The sequence below is a fragment of the Gossypium raimondii genome, chromosome 6 (genome assembly GCF_025698545.1).
Source record: "Gossypium raimondii isolate GPD5lz chromosome 6, ASM2569854v1, whole genome shotgun sequence".
Classification (NCBI taxonomy): domain Eukaryota; kingdom Viridiplantae; phylum Streptophyta; class Magnoliopsida; order Malvales; family Malvaceae; genus Gossypium; species Gossypium raimondii.
In genome coordinates, this window is record NC_068570.1 from 5,476,352 (window position 1) to 5,489,483 (window position 13,132).

A 13,132-nucleotide genomic window follows, 5' to 3' on the forward strand; every position below is an offset into this window, starting at 1 on the left:
TAGAACCATAAAACAGAAAGTTTATGACTCAAAATAAAAATTCTACAAAATAGGGCCACATGGTCGTGTGCCCTGGCCATGTGGAAGTGTCTAGGTCGTGTGAGGCCTACACGTCCATGTGGAGGAGACACACGCCCGTGTGAGCAAGTTACATGGCCATGTGAGTAGCCCGTGTAGCTCATTGTCCAAAAGTGCCAAAAATAAATAACAGATGAGACACGATAGTGTGGAGATCTCACACGCCCGTGTGACCAGGCCGTGTGAAACCAAGAACCATCGAACACCCTAATTTCCCAATTGAACATGGCTGTGTGGACCGCCCGTGTACGGAACATGCCCGTGTGGCCACCTGTGTGGTCACGAAACCACACCGAAATAACCTAAAAATTATGCTTTTGATGTTGAAACGATCCCTAACCCTTGGTAACCTAGAATTATGCCAAAACATACAGAATTTCATGCAATTCATTAACAATACGATACTTCAAATAACCAATTTTAGAAACACACAAGACATTATCGAATTCCACCATAATTTGATACCGAAGTTAAACTGTTTCAGAACACAAACCTTAGAACGCGATATCAAGCACCAAGGATCAATCGATTCGCTCTCACCAAACTATTCAGAAACCTCAATTTCACACATAAACTTAAACTATAAGAACTTCAATTAACAAATAATAGAAACAGAAGCAATTCTATCATAAACCATCATAAATAAAACCTACCCGCTTCACCTCCGATAAAACGAAACACACGAGGATGATCAGTCTTGACAAACAACATGTAATGTGAGTGTAAAACGGAAGAAACAAGAAATCAAAAGAACTGAAATTTGGGGAAAGAACAGAAAAATACCAGAGGGAACAAAAAAATAAGAAAAAAAAAGAAAAGAATGTGAAACTAAAAAGCCTCCTCTTTCAAATTTTAAAAGTAAATCTTTAATAATTAAAAAGCAAAACCAAAATAAATTAAGTTATCAAAACACACATGAGGACTCAAACTCAAAACCCAAAGGTAAACTAACACACTCACCACCACCAAACCAGTAAGCTCATTCTTGTATTAAAACGCGAAAATTCACTCAAGTGCTTAACCTATTTAATGATCTTAACCACAATGTCAAAACTTCTAACCCTAAATTTTAGGGTATTACAAAATTTCTATATATTTGAGAGACTTGTATTAGTATTTGTACTGAGTATTTGAGAGCACTTATAAGTTCATCGAGGAGCATTATTGTGTTTGTGCATTTGAAATTGTAAAACCACCCGATTGGATCCGGAGCGTTACAGTGGTTGTTGAAATAACCTGTTCAATCAATCATTCAAAAGTTTTGCAAAATGAAGCAAATCCTTAAGCATGCACTCATATTTTAAAATATTTAATCATTTACTAAAACGTGAACTGATTAAAATAAATATTAAAGTCCAAAATTAAAAATGACCCTAAATGCATACCTTAACAAGACAAATTTAAAGAAAAAAATTCATTACGAAAAATAAGGAATGCGAAAACTTGAAACAAACTACTGTTGACGAGTTCCATCTTGAGTTACCTCCGGCATGTGCAAGGAAAAACAATTCCAAAGCTTTCAGCGAAAAATTTTTGTTGGTGATTTACAAACTAAATTCTTGGAGAGAGAATTTAGTGGTGAGAGATCTAGTTTTTTAGTACAAAATTGAGGATTCTATACTATGTGTGATAAAACTAGGACACTAGTTGTATTGAGTTGAAATATAGTAGATTTATCTCATTAAGCTAGGCTTTGCAGACATAGGAAAATCGAACTATGTAAATAATATATTGTCCCCTATTTTTATGTTGTTTATCGTAGTGCCATTACAAGAAATTATAGATGAAAGGGAAAATGTTCCCTCAATCATATCCATCAAGGTGCACAGGACCTCAATATATATACAGGTAATATACCAAAACTTTATTGTAAATGAATCATTTTGTAACAAACAAGTGGTGAACGGTGAATTTGTTAAGCTTGGTGAAATTGAATCAGTTGAGAATTGAGTTAAGCTGGCCATTCTGTTTGTTATTCATTTCTTCTAATATTCCCCCTACATTTTCTTGTTGAAATTCTTCAAGTGCAGTAACATTCAGTTAATCACAAAATCTGGAAAATGCACCTACTGTTAGTGGGTTTGTCATTTAACACCTTGTCATACAAAAAATGCACATTGAGTTCAACATGTTTGACCCGTACATGTAAGACTGGGTTTGCTGCCAAAGCTACAGAGCTGGTATTATCACACTACACCACTGGAGTCTATTGTAAAGAGATTCATATCTTATTGAAAAGAGACTGAAACCAAGTTATCTCTGCAGTAGCATTTACAAGGCTTCCGTATTTCCCCTCAAATGTGGACCTGGACATAACCCTTTGTTTCTTAGACAACCATCCAATCAAGTTGTCACCAAGATAAATGCAAAAACTAGATGTTAACTTGCGATCTTCAAGTGAGCTTGCCCAATCAGTATCAGAGAATCCTGTCAGACAGATTGCTGAGGGTTGGAAAACCAGACCATGATCTAACGTGCCTCAAACGTATCTTAAGATTCTTTTTACTGTAGCCCAATGCACATAATATGGAAAGTGCATCTATTGTGAGACTTTATTCACTACAAATGTAATTTCAAGTCAAGTTAAACAGAGGTATTGAAGACCCCCTACAATCTGCCTATATTTGGTTCAATTTTGGAAGGGTGAACCACCAAGAGAGGACAACGTTGGTGAACTGACCATAGGTGTAGCAACAAACTTGGCATACCACATGTTTGTTTTCTCCAAAAGCTCTTTTTTATACTTCCTTTGTGATACATGCATTGAATCACTATAGCGAGGTACCTCAAATCTAAGGAAAAAACTGAGCTCTCATAAATCCTTCAGAGAAGATTGACTATTGAGAGATTGAATAAATGATTCAATCAAAGAATTAGAGTCACTAGTAACTATGATATCGTCAACATAAACAAAAAGAAACACATTACTACCAGTAGGGTACTTCTTGAATAACAATGAATAATCAGCCTTGGAAGACTAAAATTACAGGTCCTGAACTAAGAAATCATGGAGTTTTTTAAACCAGACTCTAGGAGCCTATTTAAGGTCGTACAGAGCCTTGTTAAGCTTACAAGCTAGCAAATTTTCATGAGCATCGACAACCTCGAACCCTAGTGGTTGTCTCACGTACACCTTCTCAGCCAAACTCACATTCAATAAGGCATTGTTGACATCCACATGTCTTAACTTCCATTTGTAACCAAAGCAAGCATAGTGTGCATTGTGTTAGCTTTAACAACAAAACTAAATGTTTTATGGTAATCCATACCCGTAATTTGAAAGAGGCCTTGTACTACGAGTCGTGCCTTATTTTGAACAACTGAGCCATTAGAATTCTTTTTTATTTTTGAACAACCACGTACACCCAACAATGGAGGAATTTGGAGGAGAAAGAACTAAATCCCAGGTGCCATTACAAGTTAGAGCTTGTGATTCATCAAGGACAACATCTTTCCATGATGAGATAAAGATAGCTTCATGAATGTTGGAGGGTTCCATTGTCCTAACAGTTGCAACATATGCTTTAGGTTTGAAAATGTTTTCCTTACTCCTAGTAACCATAGGATGGGTGTTTCTAAGATGAGGTGGATAAGGATAATGTTGTGTAGCACTTGCTGAAGAACCAAGAGACAACGAGTTGTTAACAGGATCAGATGAGACTGATGGAAGCAAAGTGTGGGAGCTCTTATGAGAGTGATTGTGGGGAGGAGAAATGGAGACTCAGGCAGAGCTGAAGAGACCACAACATGTGGTACAAGAACAATTGGTAGTGTACAAATAGAATCATTGTTGGTGGAGCTATTGATTGGAGACACTGTAGATAAATCAAAACGATCAACATGAGGAAACACACATTCATCAAATTGTACATGTCGCGAAATGTAGATCTTGCCATGTTGGTCAACACACTTGTACACCATGAAGTGCTTTTGTAGGCAGTAAGTTCATTAAATAAACTACAGGAGTGAAAGCATCAACCCAATATGAAAGTGGTAATAATGCTTGAGCGATAAGGGTTAAGCTAGTTTCAATTATTTGCTGGTGGCGCCATTCAACTAGGCCATTTTGTTTAGAGGTATGTGGTCAGGAAACGCGATGTTAAATGCCAAAATGTTGGAGAAGGAGGTCAAAACTACGAATTCCCCACCTCCATTACTTTGAAGTTGTTTGATCTTAGTTCCTAACTACAACTCAACATTCTGTTTAAATATTAAAAATGCTTGTAAGGCATCTGACTTGTTCCAGAGAAAGTATATACAAGTCTGTTGAGAGGAAGAACCCACAAATGAAATATAATATTTATAACCATTTGAATAACAAACAAATGGTGAACGGTGAATTTGTTAAGCTTAGTGAAATTGAATCAGTTGAGAATTGAGCTGAACTAGCCATTCTGTTTGTTATTCATTTCTTTTAATAGTCATCAAAAGTGTCCATTTCCGTTGTCACTTTTTTTTATACTTTACTTCTGTATATTAACAACGGGTTCAGGTCTATTATTATTATTATTATTATTATTATTATTATTATTCAATAACTGTGGTTAATACGTTATGTAATTTTTTTTTTCTTTCCAATTTCTTGAGATACTCGAGAACTAAAATCACATTCTATATATACTTTGTATACATTGATGGAGGAGACAAAAATATTCTATTGATGAACCAGACAGACACCAATAAAAGATGCATTTGCAGCAACTCTTTTAAGCTTGAAGAAAAACGCCGCTAAAGAATATGATCTTTAGCGGCGCATTTTTCTAAGCGTTGCTAAAGAACATGATCTTTAGCGGCGTTTTTTTCTAAGCGCCGCTAAAGAACATGACCTTTAGCAGCGTTTATTTTTGTAAACGCTGCAAACGTTAGCGACGCTGTCGTTAGCGGCATTTTTTGCGGCGCTTGAGGAAGCGCCGCAAAGACCTTTTGTGGCACTAAAAAGCGCCGCTAAAAACCTGTTTTGGTGTACATAATTTAAATCCCAATGGGTGGAATAATTTTATCTGCTTACCTACTTGCCATTTATGCATGTACATCACACTTTTGAATATGATGAAAGGGCTTAAAGAAACTGCATCTGCTTTCAGTAGATTCCCTTATTTATTTATTATAATGAAGATTATTTCCAAAAGAAATTCGAAAAAACAGTGTCAACTAATTCCAAGAGCACTTAAAGTGAATAAATCTATATACAGTTTCTCAATCTTTGGGTCACAGGAAGGGTGAGGGAATAACATTTCATGGGAGATGGGTGATAAGTTCTGTCAACCATCATGCTTCTGTTGCTGATACTTCAATCCTTCACAGAGTACTTGTGTAATTTTAGAAACGATGAATCAATCGTAGATACTTCCGAATTGAATGTCAAATAGTGAAATAAAACCGAAATTGAGAAACGTGTCAATGAAATTACCCAGTTGGGAACAATATCAAGAAATGGAAACAAAACCTGGAAAAAGCTAATTGCAGGGCTAGTCATTTTCTGTGACTCTTCATCATCATCAAGGATAAGCAAAGGGAAAAACTCCTTTGCTTTTTCTATTCTTTGATACATTTGGTGAAAAGAGTTTAATGCTGGCCGTGTATTTTGAGTCGAGCTTCAGAAAAATTTTATGTAGAAAGAATATATTTATAAATTTTTTTAAAATATATAAATCATATATTTATGAAAGTTTCTTTATAAAAATACGGTGTTTATAATAATTTTCAAGCTAAATTGATGTCAACTTAATTAAAAACTTAATATATACTAGAAGATAATTTTATTGTCATATCATTAACACCCGTAACTTTATTTTACCTTATAATTACATTAAATAGGTTATTTTAATATTACACAATTAAAACTTCATTTGTGAAAATTGATTCCTATTATTGTGAATTAAAAAAATGAGATGTTGTAATAATTATAAAAGATGTCTGACGAATGTTTCGTGGGATTCCATCAACCAACCTGATTTTTGGTGTTGGAATCCAAATACGAAAGCACCAATTTTGCTTTGTCTCCCCTTCAACTATTCATTAAACCATTATTTTATATTTGGATATTTAAAGCCTTTTTCTTTTGGTCCATCATTTGATACACCAAGCTGTGAATTTAAAATTAAAATTAAAAGATATGAAGGTTTTTAATTTAATCGAAATTAAAATTTTTATTATACATATATGTTGGTGACACGAGGATTAAACCTTTCATGGATTCAGAATATTAAAATCATCCACACTAGAAACTAGATATATGTATATTAGATGACATCAAAATTACAACCGCTAAACTGTAATTAATACTAATTGAAAACTTAAATTTATCGTAATTAATTTGCTAAAAACCCAAACAAAAATAATGAAAAGGAATAAGAATAAATGTATTTGAGTGCAGACATTCGAGATTATCAATAAGAAGATAAGGAATTAAGCCCAATCTACTATATAGTATCAAATCAATAAATAAAACAAAGAATTTTAGGTTTCAAACTTCTACCTACATGTTCCAAGCCTAATCTGTACACAATTACACTAATTAGTAAAAATCAAAATATTTTATTTTAATTTCAATTCTGTATTAAAAATGAACTTTTTTTCGAAGTCAAGAACTAGCACAGTGTTTTAAGCAAACAATGATTTTAGAAAAATATATATATGGAGGCCACGCTTTATAGCACCCAACACCTCTAACACAAAAGGCTAACATAATTTTTGCATGCATCATCCCCACTTACCCTCAACATCATTTGGTGGTCAATGAATCAAATCCCCACAAGACAATATATAAATTTTAAATAATATAAAGGAAAGCATCATATTCACACACATCCACATAAACACACTTCTTTCTCTATTTTTTTTTTAATTTTATTTTTTGTGGCTTCTATCAGCAATGCAAGAGGGTTAATTTGGATCAATGGATAAGGAAATTTATATTAAGAATGGGGGGACTGAATTCGCGGGTTGGAATGGAAATTAGTACTATATTTGATTTTGTTAAGGTATTCTGAATTAATTTGATTGGTTTATTCAGTTTAATTAAATAAAATATTAAAGAAATTTAGAATAAAAATCAGTCCAATCGGTCAATTTTCGATCCAACTAATCGATTTAATCCGATTTGGAAATGGTGGATTTAGTATAAACCATCTAACCGAAATCTTTTGAATTAATTAAGAACTAGTTAAAGCGACAAAATAATGGTAATAATCCGGAAAAGAAAAAAAACAAAATAAAAGTTCAATTTTAAACTTTTTTTTAAATTTTGTTTGAAAAGTTATTTATAACAAGAAAAAAACTTATTTAACATTAAAATTACATTTTAATTTTTAATTTTTTAATAATACAATTTAAGTTTTGAATTCTCACTAATTTACCTTTGGTTTAATTTGAAAGATAAATTGATTATGATAACAGTTGTTACCTTCGCAAATAGATATACACCGTGAAATGAAAAAAAATAATAGATGTCAATCAATCAAAGAGCCTTGGACTTATACAGCTCTTACATTTATTGGAAAATAATGCACTTGCCTTTATTTCATTTCCACTTGGAAATTTATCTATAAGAAGGGAAGTTCTCATTTAGAAGTTGGCAGCGTCAGAGTGAGTACTCTCTATAGAGAAAAAAACTAAAAGAGAGAGTAAGAGACTGCTGTTAGAGAAACAATGGGAGACCAAATGCCATGTGCAGCTTTGTCTAATGTATGGAACAAAGTGAAACCATTCTTGGCAATCATCTCCCTGCAATTTGGATATGCAGGGATGTATATCATCTCCTTGGTTTCTTTAAAGCATGGAATGAGTAATTTCATCCTTTGTACCTATCGTCATGTTGTTGCCACCATTATCATTGCTCCCTTTGCCTTTGTTCTCGAAAGGTTTCCTCTTCTTCTCACAGTTTCTCAAATAGATAGACCGCGTTATTTCATGGATCGATTTCTTAGCTTGTTTTCTCTTTTTCCTTTGTTTTATGCAGGAAAATCCGGCCAAAGATGACCCTTCCTATCTTCCTCAGGATTGTGGTTCTTGGTTTGCTCGAGTAATGCTTCTTTTTTGCATCCTTATGTGCTATATATTAAAGCATGCAAAGGGTCTATACTCTATAATAACGCTGTTGATTGTCTACTACAGACCAGTACTTGACCAGAACTTATACTATTTGGGAATGATGAAGACAACTGCAACATATTCATCGGCTTTCGTCAACATGCTTCCTGCTGTTACTTTCATATTGGCAATGATTTTTAGGTGAAAGAATTCAGACCAATTTAATTCCATAATTTATTAATATATAAATATATATACACGTATGTGCTGAATCATTGTTTAATATGCTAATTATATCAATCAGGTTAGAGAAGATCAATTTGAAGAAGATATACAGTGTAGCAAAGATCATTGGAACAGCAATCACTGTGGTAGGGGCAATGGTGATGACTTTGTACAAAGGTCCAATTGTTGATTTCATCAAATCAGGAGGCGTGGCACACCATGGCACCACCACTGAATCTGCAGACAAACACTGGGTTACTGGCACCATAATGCTTCTAGCAAGTATCTTAAGCTGGTCAAGTTACTTTATTTTGCAAGTGAGTGGAAACATATTCAAAGTTTGGTTTACACTACATGCATGTTCTCCACCTAATTGTATTGGATATGGTTTATGGTTCAGTCCTTCACGTTGAAGATGTACCCAGCCGAGCTCTCTCTTACAGCTTGGATATGCTTGATGGGAACGATCGAAAATGCAGTAGCGTCCCTTATCATGGTCCGGGGTATAAGTGCTTGGAAACTAGGTTGGGATTCAAGGCTCCTTGCTGCGTCTTACTCTGTAAGTGCACCAATAAAAACCAAATACAATGAATAACATAAACAAAAAGGAGAGATACCACCTTTTGTCTATTGCTTTACAAGCCTTTTTGGCCAGCCATTGATGCACTTTGAAAAGTTTAATAAAAACAAAATAAACAGACACATAAATGTGCCAATTTTGTGATTGGATTAGGGAATAGTTTGCTCTGGGATTGCGTATTACGTGCAAGGAGTGGTGATCCGGGAACGAGGACCGGTGTTCCTTACGTCATTCAGCCCTCTATGCATGATCATCACTGCTGCTCTCGGTACCTTTGTTTTATCAGAACAAGTGCACCTTGGAAGGTATATTGACAACAATTATGAAAATACGTTCACTATCAAGTGTTAAAGATAATTACTTTTCCCATAGTGACGCAATGCAAAATCACCAGTAAAACAATTTACAAGTCTTATTCATTTTGGTGGATTCTGATGCTGCTTCGATTTTTTTTTTTTTTTGGTGTGTGGTTGATTTCAGCATTCTTGGAGCCATTATCATAGTCTCAGGGCTTTACACTGTGGTGTGGGGTAAAAGCAAAGATGGGAAAAGCCCAGAAAGTGATGAGAAAAGCAAAGGCCTGCAAGAATTGCCAATCACAAACAATGCTAAATCAATCAATGTTGATGAGAGCATTGATGGAGATGCCAAAATTGTTAAGATTCCAGCTTCAAACAGACCCTTTAGCACTTAAGGAACATAATAACATTTCCTTAATTTCCATTGTTTATGTGAATTTGAAGCAGAGTTGTTCTTCCACAAGCGAAAAAGATAAAGTACTATGTAACCATCCCATCCCCCTCCCCCCCCCCCCTCTCTCGGCTTCTCTGCATCAAAGTAACTTGTGTCTTTATATATATCACCTTTTGATTGTACTCTGAGGCTTTAATTTGGTGAAGTAAAAAACAATGAACCCTTGCGGTTTGCCGTTCTTCTCCATCTATTTCATTTCTTCCCTTGTTTTCTAGTTCATTACAACACCACTTTTTTCGTTACATAACTATCAAGTGAGTATTTTTTTTTATTTCAAAATATCACTCCAACAAAATTAACAAAAATAATTTAACGATGTTAACATTTAAACCCAGATTTTAAAATATGAAAATAGAAAACTAAATTTCTAAAATAAAAATACAAGTACTAAATTCTAAATTTTCAAGAGTACATCAATTTATGACATATTCTAACCATTTTCTATATTATCAAGATGCAAAAGGAAAAAATCAAAACAATTAACCTTATTTTAGTATTATATGATTTTCCAAATATTTTGAGATAATATAAATTGTTACTACATTATAAATATTTCAAAAATATTTCACTTCTGAATATTGTTGTAACAATTAACATTGTTTAAAATATTTTTATTGCAACATTATAAATACTTTTGAAAACACTAAACTTTTAAATATTGTGGAATAACGTTGTTATATAATTATACTTTTCTAAAGGTTTGATACCTTATACGGTATTCAAGTTTGACACTTGTTTTACTTGAAAAAGGATCATTGTCTTTAATAGATGCGACATACAAATTATCATAATTTTACAGCTTGAAAGGATAAGTTACCACGTCAAAGCTACCAACCCTTTATACTAGTGTATAAACTATCTATTATAGGTTTGGAAAAAGATGTGCCAACACCTGAAACCACTACCACAAGGCTCACTACGAGTTGTGCATCAACAATCTCTCCCTTTGACATTTTTGAGAAAACCAATAGCAGTAAAACACTTTCATACCAATAACTAAGCAATATCATTCAAGTAAGCAAAAGTAGCAAGTGTTTGAAATATAATCGTAACATGATCTGAAATAAAAATAGTTAAAAGTATAGAAAAGAAATTCCCCCTAAAGAAATAGTTTCAAAAAATAAACTCCAAAACAATAAACTCCCTAAACAAAATGCCATACCAACAAGTGTAGCAACTTCCTTTAAGTTGAAAAGTAGTGATGCTCTCTCCTCCTTTTTGATAAAAATCCAAAGGGAGGATCTAAAATCTTTGTATGTCAAACATAAATTGAACAACCTCAATTTGTCTCTTGTTTAAAGTGTCTTAACCTTCATTGTTGCACCTAGATTTTGTGCGGCTTTTGGAATGGTAACACTACGTTCCCCATCTGCTTCTTCTATTACACCTATTGTTTTTGGATAAACTTGAGTAGCATCACCAACATGCTTACCCTCTTAACCTTGATTGAGATTTTAATATATGCTGCTAGTGTCTTAAAAATATCTTCAGCTGTTGTAATGTCCTTTTGCCTCGTCAACAACTAAAAAATAAACAAGGGAAAAGGCAAACAAGTTCTCTCGTCCTTCAATTTTGTATGACTAACAAGCTCATTAAACATATGAGCATCGAGATTAAAGGAACCAATACCTATTTTATGCAAAAGTACTCCAAGTTTTCATTCTTCAAACCATTGCATCATGAGTAGAGGGACGCCAATTGCATATAGCTATCTTGTGAAGAGCACCACACACGCACGCACGCGCGCGCGCGCGCACACACACACACACACACACACACATATATATATATATATATATTATGGCTCAATTCTTGTGACACCGCTTACTTGGTCTAAAGGCCCAGTTAGACAAACAGTGTCACATTAGTTGTCGAAACAACCCAATCACTCAAATTGTTTAATCATTATGCATCTAAACTTGAGTTTTTAACTTGCATTTATTCATTCCAAAAACTTATAAATCATAAAAAAAATTGAGCTCAAATGGGCCTTGAAACGTCAATTGGAAGCCCAAATTATAAAATTGATGTTCACGAAACTAACTAAAAATTAGACTAAGGCAAGTGCACCTATCAAATAATAATATAGTTATGATGAGCAAAGATAGCATTCTCACGAAGACTAAAAGTACTAGTAATTACTATGTTTATATTATTTAACCAAATAATTTGAGTGATTGATTAATAACTAAATTAATTAACTAATGAACACGGCAAAAAACAAATCAGGAAAATAAACGATTAACAACCAAGAAACAAAACAATACCCAAGAAAGAATTCACCTAGATTTCATCTATTGCTATAATCTAAATTACACAATTTCTTTACTTAGTATTATGATCCATAAAAATACCTAAATTATGCTAATATCTCTTTCGAGAGTAAGAGCAACTGACTATAGGTTGATTAATTGAAATTTCTTTCTAATTAAAACTCATATTATCGCATTAACTCGTGCTATAAATTCTCCTATTAGATTTGATTCTAATCCGGTAAATTTATGTCGTCCTATTTCTAAGATTGCATGCAACTCCACTTAATTATGCAAGATCTACTCTTAAATAGGGCTATTCAACCTTCGATTTAAGCACATCAAACATGGTTCAATAGTCTAGAAATATTAAACCAAGAAATTAATCACACATAATTGAGAACAAGATCTAAGTATTTATTACGTAAAATAAAAATCAAACGACAGAATCCATTATAAGGTTCATTTTCGCTAGGTATTTAGAAAATTATTTCATACTTGCAAATAAAAACATTCAAGATATAGTATAACCTAGAGGTGCTCATGGGTCGGGCTCAACTAAAAATTTAGGCCCATTTACTAGGCTCGGGCCCAGCCCAACCCAAAAAATAGGCTTAAAATTTTGCCCAAGCCCGACCCAGATAAAAATGCTAAAACCTGGGCCCAACCCGACCCGCTCGTATTAATTTTTTATATTATTTTTATATAATTTTTAAATATACATAATACATCAAAAATACTAAAAACATCAAAATAAATATTTCCCAACAAATTGAAAATAAATTTTAAAAAATATGTGGACTTAAATAACACTAAGATAAATGCAACTTAACAAGCAAATGCCTCTAAAATAATAAAATAATAACAAATGTCTTTAAAATAATAACAAAATTAACAATAAAATAAGTTTTATATAATATCCAAACAATAACAACAAAATAGTAGCAACATAATAGTAAAATGGTAGTAAAACAGGGAGAAAACAACAAGAAAATAATATTCAAAAAAAAAAAGAGCAGATTTTTTTTGTCCTTTAGTGAATTCGGGCCGGGCCAAGCCTGGCCAAAAATGCCTTACCCGAGGCCCGACCCATTTTTTAAACAGTCCTTATTTTTTTGTCCAAGCCCATTTTTTGGGACTATATTTTTGCCCAAACCCTCCCACATTTTGACCGGGCCTGGTGGCCCAACCCATGATTAGGTCTAGTATAACC

The 13,132-nt window shown here is 33.5% G+C and overlaps 1 protein-coding gene across 1 annotated transcript; it reads left to right on the forward strand.

The window, feature by feature from the left end:
• The first annotated feature begins 7,637 nt into the window (after nt 1–7,637).
• LOC105773068 (WAT1-related protein At4g08300) lies at nt 7,638–9,857 on the forward strand. Its single transcript, XM_012594693.2, has 7 exons — nt 7,638–7,940; nt 8,039–8,101; nt 8,194–8,310; nt 8,414–8,651; nt 8,735–8,893; nt 9,068–9,219; nt 9,395–9,857. Exons 1-7 carry the CDS (start codon nt 7,729–7,731, stop codon nt 9,606–9,608), a joined length of 1,155 nt encoding a protein of 384 aa, XP_012450147.1. The 5' UTR covers nt 7,638–7,728; the 3' UTR covers nt 9,609–9,857.
• Nucleotides 9,858–13,132: the final 3,275 nt, after the last annotated feature.

Coding starts and splice junctions, on each gene's coding strand:
- LOC105773068 (XM_012594693.2), top strand. CDS start 7,729: ATGGGAGACCAAATGCCATGTGCAGCTTTGTCTAATGTATGGAACAAA. Junction 8,652..8,734: donor CAAGTTACTTTATTTTGCAA/GTGAGTGGAAAC, acceptor TTTATGGTTCAG/TCCTTCACGTTGAAGATGTA. Junction 8,894..9,067: donor TCCTTGCTGCGTCTTACTCT/GTAAGTGCACCA, acceptor TGATTGGATTAG/GGAATAGTTTGCTCTGGGAT.